Source organism: Brassica oleracea, chromosome C4 (genome assembly GCF_000695525.1).
Source record: "Brassica oleracea var. oleracea cultivar TO1000 chromosome C4, BOL, whole genome shotgun sequence".
Taxonomy (NCBI): Eukaryota; Viridiplantae; Streptophyta; class Magnoliopsida; order Brassicales; family Brassicaceae; genus Brassica; species Brassica oleracea.
Genome location: NC_027751.1, coordinates 18,177,069 through 18,185,473, shown reverse-complemented (window position 1 = coordinate 18,185,473; position 8,405 = coordinate 18,177,069). Strand labels below are relative to the sequence as shown.

Below are 8,405 nucleotides of genomic sequence, written 5' to 3'. Positions count from 1 at the left end.
CAAATAATAAAACCAAATCAAATATTAAAAATCCTAACACTATTGTATTTGCATTATTATTATTAATTATATTATACATGTATCAATATTTATATAGGTATTGTGTTAACAAACATTTATTGATAAATATATAATATTTTAAAATAAAATACTATAGATTCAACCATATACTGTTTTATAATAAATCATTATATATATATATATATATATATATACTATAGTGATAAACATTCCATGCGTGATTTTTTTTTAATTTGGACAATTCTTTAAAATTTTATCAACTTTTACATGAATTAATTATAATATTTTATCTTTTTATTTGAATACAAATCAGTACCTTTTAAGAAATTTCAATATATTTAATGATAATAATAGTTTAAACTGATTAATTTTCAAAAATTCAATTTACAAATATTTTGTTAGAAAGATTCATTTCTCTTTCAAATTAAAAGAGGATATCTATCCAACTTAGTGTATTTTTCAAATATGATATTTACTACAAAATTATTTTGATGTACAATGTTTTATCGCTTTTTTTAATATGTTTTTTTTAACAATATCTCAAAATATTTCTTCTCTACTATATAGGTCCAATATTATTTGTTTCCATATAAATTTTAAATTTAAAATAAAAAATATGTAAAGAGTATTGTTACATAATAATGTTTTCAAAATATTTTTTCGTACAAAAATACAAAATTTATAGTAATAATATATAAGCCACATAAACATAGCTATTATAAAATTACATAATATATAACACTAAATTACATTAAGTTATTTGTAAATTTTGTTATACTCCTTCCATATACAAATACATGATGTTTTAGCTTTTTTCTTTGTATAAAATGTATGATGTTCAATTTTTAGTTAATGCAATTTTATTTATAAATAAAATATTAACCAAAATGTAAAAAATGTGAGTGGTTGAATTTTATTGGAAATTAAATAAAACTTTAAACTAACTATAAGAAAAACCAAAAAGTAATAGATAAAAGTAAATATTTAATTTCTCTTAATACGTGTCAACAACCTTAAACATCATATATTTGTATCAAAAGAGGGTATAAACTAAAATATTCAAGTATATAAATAAAAAAACCCACACGGTTGTGCGGGTCAAGATCTAGTGCAAATTTAACATAGCTTTCTAAAGCATGATTAGAAAAAATTTATGCTTTAGAAAAATATTTGGCTGCAGAATATTCTACGGTACTTCTTAAATACTTACCAATCATCACCAATATCTTTCGAGAATCAATGGCCTAAATTTACAACTTACAAAATCCAAATCGATCTAAAGAAGCAAAAACAAAAACAAATCATAATTTTTCATGTGTATATATATCATATCTATCTTTCGGTTTCATAATAAACAATAGAGAGATTTGCGTGGTTGGATTTCGGAATTCGAGTATTAATCCTGTAGATAAACGTGATTTTGCAGTTTTTTTGAAAAATATGATTATATGATTTTGACGAAAAAACGTGAACTTGTTGTTTTGACAGAAAACATAATTATCTGGTTTGACAAGAAAATGTAATTTTGCATTTTTGGCGGAATAAAATTTCAAGGCTTTGGGGGAAAAATGTGATTTGTGGTTGGAGGGAAAACATAATTTTGTGGTTTTGGCGGAAAACATAATTTGTTGTTTTGGCGAAAAATGAAATTTTGTGGTTTTAACCCAAAAAATGATTTGCGGTTTTGGTAGGAAAAAGTGATTTTGTGGTTTGCTAAAAAAGTAATTTTGTGGTTTTCTATAAAAAGTGATTTTGCGGTTTTGGCGTGAAACAAGATTTTACGGTTTTGAAGGAAAAATATAATTATGTGTTTTTGGTGGGAAAATGCGATTTTCCGTAAATACGATTTTGCGGTTTGACCGAAAAAGAATAAAATAATGAATACGAATTCAGTTGATGCAATGAATAAACAAAACATATGAATTAATTTTCAATTTGTTCTTTACTGAAATTCAAGGAAAACTTTTTCATAATTATTTTCATTGATAAGGAAATGAGTGGAATAGAATATGACCTATGTATTTGTAATTTGACAAAAAAAAATATAACATGAATGGTGTTACAATATCAAGAATTTGCGTATACAAGTTAATGTGGAGCCCATCATCATAAATTCTTACAGTATTATTTGTGTGATTTTTGTTCTCTGATTTTTGTTCTATATAAAGCATGTAATGCATTGTGATCAGATTGCCCCTTTCGAAGGTAATAACATCAATTTCTCTTCTTTGGTATACTACTTCTTCCTCTCATTTATTACTATTCTTATTCTTTCTTATTCTTCCTCTACTCTTTCTCATATTTACGTAACATGATCAAACAAATAAACACTTCATATATACGAAACACAAATAAAACAATATATAATGTAATTATAACACATTATCAGCACGATCACTCTATTATTAAATTTCTTTCTTTTGATTATCATGTTTGGAGTGAGGCCTCCAATTTTATTTGTTGCGTTTATAATTACCGGAGTGCGGCCCTGCCGCCCCTGCTTCTTACTGTTAATTTTATAATGGTTGCTGAAGTGATCTTGGATAGATTGATCACGTCCCTGAATGTTCTCCAACGATTATGATGATGAAATAAGCAGTGGATTGAGATGATACTTCTACGAGTTGCGGAATTGGCTCTTAGACTATCGGATTTTGCTTGAATGTAAGGATGAATCCAAAATACACTAGACAAGCTTTGATCAAACAAGATTCAGAGAGAATTTTTATTAGAAAAGAGTTTGATGATATTATTGAGGAATTTCGTCCATAATATATAGAGAAGAAGACTGTACATGCACAGTTTCTTGGAAACACAACATAATTAATGAAAACAAAGACTAAAGTTCAAATTTAAATGATAGACTTCTGGATCCTTCTTCATGGACGAAAATGAGACAAGAAATGGGCATGATTTCACCAAGAGGCTCATGTGTAGTGTTGTGTCCAAGCCTCATTAAAAACCTTGTTTGGAAAACCTAGTGGGACAAAACCAAACCAAGGAAACGAGTGCAAGTCACAACACCTCTCTTGATGAATGAGCTAGGTGGCTTGAATCACAACCAATGTGGTTGGATCAGCACACTCTAGACGACCCTGGATAGTGTGTAGGAGTTGGTGAAGAGATTGTTGGAACCTTGCTTGCTTAGACCTAGTCATCGGACCAAGTGGTATGTTTAAATCGTCAGAATGGCATCCATGGGGTTGCATCCACTCAGTTGCATCCATAGAATCGTATCCACTGGATTACATCCATTCTGTAGCATCCACCGAGTCGCATTCTTTGACTTCCTTAAGTTCTGGTACAAGCTGTTCTATCTCCTTAGTTGCATCAGTTCCTTTGCTTGCCAAGATCACATCAGTTGCTTAAGGCACCATAAAGGCCGGTATACCGCCTAAATTTTTTTATGTGTTATTTTATAATTGACTATGTTATCATGATTCATTATTTTACAGATTTGATCACCTTAATATTTTTATTTTCAAATTTGACGAATAATTTTATCACCATATATATAATTAAATACATTTAAGGAGGCACCTATGATTATGTTTATGTTTAAACTGATAAATTTTATAATTTCCGACTAATAGTTTATGATTAATTTTTACCTTATGTTTTTACTTCAAACGGTCGTAAATAAATTTGAACAAAAACAAATTATTTTTCAAACGGCTAATGAATAGTGTTTTTAAAATCTATAAATACACTTACAATCCATTCATTTCATTTCACATTTCTCCAAAATCTTATTCGACAAAAAAAAAATCATTTTCACTCATTAAAAAAAATGTTTAATCCGATTTTTGTTCTTGTAATCGGGTTTTTATCCGCTGCTTTCTATAATTTGCTCGTTGGAGAATTCTCTCTTGAAGAAAATATGTTTATTTTTATTTTAATGTTTTATGCATTTGTATTACTTGTAATCGCAATGCTTATTCCTGCACCACAAATATTTAAATGAAATAATATTTCTAATCATATTATTTATTATTATTTGATTTTAGAAATCCAATGGCAAACATGGAGAAGCTCCAGTTTCCCGCTCTAGACATCACCAGTACCAACTACATTTCATGGGTTACAAATGTCGAACTTCATCTTGAATCTCTCGGTTTTTCCGATACCGTTAAAGAGAATAATACTTCAACGCCTCAAGAAAATGCTAAATCGGTGATCTTCCTTAGAAGACACCTTGATGAAAGTATTATTTATGACTATGCCAACATGAGAGACTCTGAAAGATCGTTTTGATCATCAGAAAGACATAATACTTCCACTTGCTCGGGATGACTGGCAGAGTCTGAGATTCCAAGATTTCGACAAAGTGATGAATTACAATTCTGTTGTGTTAGGAATTGTGGGCAAATTAAGATATTGTGGTGAAACGATCACCGAATCTCAAATGCTTGAGAAGACATACACCACATTCCACAAAAGCCATATCACCCTGCAACAACAATACAGGTTGCGGGGATATACCAAATTTTCAGAATTGATTGTGGTGCTTCTCATAGCAAAAAAGAACAACGAGCTTCTGATCAAGAATCACATGACTTGTCCAACTGGTTCTAAACCGTTTCCTGAAGCAAACGCATTGGATGCGAAGAAACCAGTCAAGGAAAATAAGACCTTTCGGGGTCGCGGTCGTGGTCGTCAAAACTACCATGGACGTGGAAGAAAGTACAATCCACAAGATAGGAAGTCATTCCAGTGGGTCCGCTCTGAGCAATCCCCTAAGGGAAAAGAACACCAAGGAAATATCTCCCAGAAGCGAGAAGAAGCTTGTTTCAGATGCGGTACTAAAGGACATTGGTCTCGTTTTTGCGCTTTATACAAGGAGTCCGTCAAAGGGAAATAAAAAGAAGTAAAATTTGCAGAACATTCTGAGGGTACAACGCACCTCGATGCGTCTGACTTTGTGAATGATTTCGGGGAGACCGCTATCACGGAAGCCTAAGTGTCCATCATGTGACTCTTGAAATTCCACAATTACACCATAAATAATTGTTGTTTGTGGAAGATTAATGTATAATTATTGTGTGTTCTTCACCATCTTATGTACAATTATTATGTGTTTAACGTTTGCTAATGATGTATAATATTTTATGAATATTATTATCTTATGTTAATTCCTTTTTTGTCTCAGAAATGGACATTGCAAATGGAACATCAACCAAGATCAATGCTAAAGATATTTGTATACCAGATAGTGGAACAACGCACACTATTCTGAAACACATAAAAAATTTTCCTGAACTAAAACCGACAAATATCAATGTTAACACAATATCGGGTCCTGCAGACTTGATTGAAGGGATTGGTAAAGCCCATTTCACGTTACCCAGTGAGAAAATTCTCGATAAATAATGCACTATTTTCTCCAAATTCTAGAAGAAATTTGTTGAGTTTTAAAGACATATATCTTCAAAGATTTGATACTCAGTCTGCAACGGAGGATGGAAAGAAGTATATGTATATTACTCTTGAGAAATCGGGAAAAGAAAAGGTGTTGGAAAAATTACCAAAACTCCCTTCTGGTCTGCATCATACATATATAAATGCCATTGAATCACATTTGGTGATTAAGAAAAATTCTAGTGATTTTACACTATGGCATGAGCGTCTTGGTCATCCAGGCACTACAATGATGCGAAAAATATCAAGAATTCACATGGTCATTCATTGAAACCCCAAGAAGTTTATCAGGGGAATAAAATGATATGTACTGTGTGTTCTCTTGGAAAGTTGATTATAAGACCATCGCCAACTAAAATAGATAAAGAGTTACCAAAGTTCCTTGAACGAATGCAAGGCGATATTTGTGGACGTATACATCCACCTTGTGGACCATTCTATTATTTTATAGTAATGATCGACGTGTCGAGTAGATAATCACATGTTTGTCTATTTTCCTCTCGGAATGTGGCATTTGCGAGATTTTTTATCTTAGATAATCAAACTAAGATCTCAGTTTCCTGATTATCCGATAAAGAGAGTTAGACTGGACAAAGCTGGTGATTTTACCTCTCAAGCATTCAATGATTATTGTATGGTAACTGGAATTGATGTTGAACACCCTGTTGCTCATGTTCATACACAAAATGGTTTGGTTGAATCATTAATTAAACGTCTACAACTAATTGCGAGACCATTGATCATGAAATCTAAACTCCCAACTTCCGTGTGGGGACATGCTATTTTTCATGCAGAAGCACTGATTCCGTGTGACTCTCCATCAATTATACGATACCTAGAACCACAAACTGGGGACGTATATTACGGCACGTTTTTCTGATTGCCACTTTGATGAAAGAGTATTTCCAGTTCTAGGGAGAGAAAATAAACAAGTAGAAAAGGATATCAAATGGTGTGTACCATCTTTACTACACCTTGATCCCCCTACAAAACAGCCGGAATTAGAGGTCCGTCAAATTATGCATTTACAAAGCATCGTAAATCAACTACCCGATGCTTTTGCAGACACCAAATTGGTTACAAAATCACATATACCGGCTGCAAATGCTACTGCTCGTGTAGACCTATTGGTTCTAAGGATAAGAATCCTAGAAAACGAAAGGATGCAGAAAAACAAAATCATTCCAATATAGCAAAGAAGTTGAAAGAGATGAACAACGAGGTCGATGATAATGTCGAACATCATGATTCTGATGAAAGTCATGAGATTTTTATTAATTACATTCATAATAGAAAAATATGGAATCAAAATAAAGTGAATGGTATTGATGATTTTTTTCTCATACTTTGTTTCGAAGGAAATAGATGAAGAGAATGATGACCCTGAACCAAAATCTATCTCGGAATGTCAAAAGAGACATGATTGGATAAAATGGAAAGATGCAATACAAGTCGAACTTGATTCACTTAACAAACGAGAGGTATTTGGTTCTATTATAATCACACCTGAAGCTGTGAAACCAGTTGGGTACAATTGGGTTTTCGTCCGGAAACGAAATGAGAAAAACGAAGTTATGAGATATAAGGCTCATCTAGTAGCTCAAGGCTTTCTCAAAGAAATGGAATCGATTATGAAGAAACATATTCTCCTGTTATGGATGCAATCACATTTAGATTTTTGATGAGTCTTGCGGCTAATAAAAATCTAGAGATGCATCTAATGGACGTTGTTACTGCATACTTATTCGGATCTTTGGACACTGATATCTATATGAGAATCCCTGAAGGATTTAAAATGCCTGAACCATTAAGTTCTAAACCTAAAGAGTTATGTGCAATAAAATTGCAAAGATCATTATACGGTTTAAAACAGTCTGGACGCATGTGGTATAATCGTCTCAGTGAACATCTAACTAAAAAAGGATATGTAAACAGTCCTATATGCCCATGTGTTTTCATCAAGAAAACATCATCTGGATTTGTTATCATTGCCGTATATGTTGATGACCTAAATATTATTGGGACTAAAAAAGAAATACAAAAGGCATCTGATTATTTAAAAGGAGAATTTGAGGTGAAAGATCTCGGGCAGACAAAGTATTGTCTTGGCCTACAAATTGAGCATTCTCAAAAGGGTATATTTGTACACCAGTCTACATATACGAAAAGAGTTTTAAAGCAATTCAACATGGACAAAGCAACTCCACTTAGCACTCATATGGTCGTCAAATCACTTAATGTTGAAAATGATCATTTTCGACCACATGAAAAAAATGAGGAGATACTTGGCCCTGAAGTGTCATATCTAAGCGTAATTGGAGCACTTATGTATCTTGCTAATTGTACTCGACCTGATATATCATTTGTTGTTAATCTTTTGGCAAGGTTCAGTTCATCTCCTACGCAAAGACATTGGAATGAGATCAACCATGTCTTTCGCTATCTCCAAGGAACGATCGATTTAGGATTATTTTATTCTAAGAATACTAATGGAGAAATGGTTGGCTTTGCAGATGTAGGATATTTATCTGACCCCCATAAAGCTCGATCACAAACAGGGTACGTCTTCACGATTGGAGGAACCGCTATATCATGGCAATCCCAGAAACAAACACTTGCAGCCACTTCCTCGAACCATGCTGAAATAATTGCTCTTCATGAAGCAAGCAGAGAATGTGTTTGGCTCAGATCAATAAGTAAACACATCTTATCGAGTAGTGGGATCAACGTCAACTCAAAACCGACCATCTTATACGAAGACAATGCAGCATGTGTTGCTTAAACAAAGGAAGGATACATCAAAAGTGATCGAACCAAACATATTCCACCAAAGTTCTTCTCATATACCCAAGAACTCGAGAAAAATAAAGAAATTGAAATAAGATATGTTCAATCTTGTGACAATGTTGCGGATCTCTTTACGAAGTCACTACCCACTATGACATTCAGAAAACATGTTTACAACA

At 32.5% G+C, this 8,405-nt stretch overlaps 1 protein-coding gene across 1 annotated transcript; it reads left to right on the top strand.

Moving 5' to 3' along the window:
• Positions 1–4,044: 4,044 nt before the first annotated feature.
• LOC106338297 lies at positions 4,045–4,882 on the top strand. Its single transcript, XM_013777312.1, has 2 exons — positions 4,045–4,194; positions 4,283–4,882. Exons 1-2 carry the CDS (start codon positions 4,045–4,047, stop codon positions 4,880–4,882), a joined length of 750 nt encoding a protein of 249 aa, XP_013632766.1.
• The last annotated feature ends 3,523 nt before the right edge of the window (positions 4,883–8,405 follow it).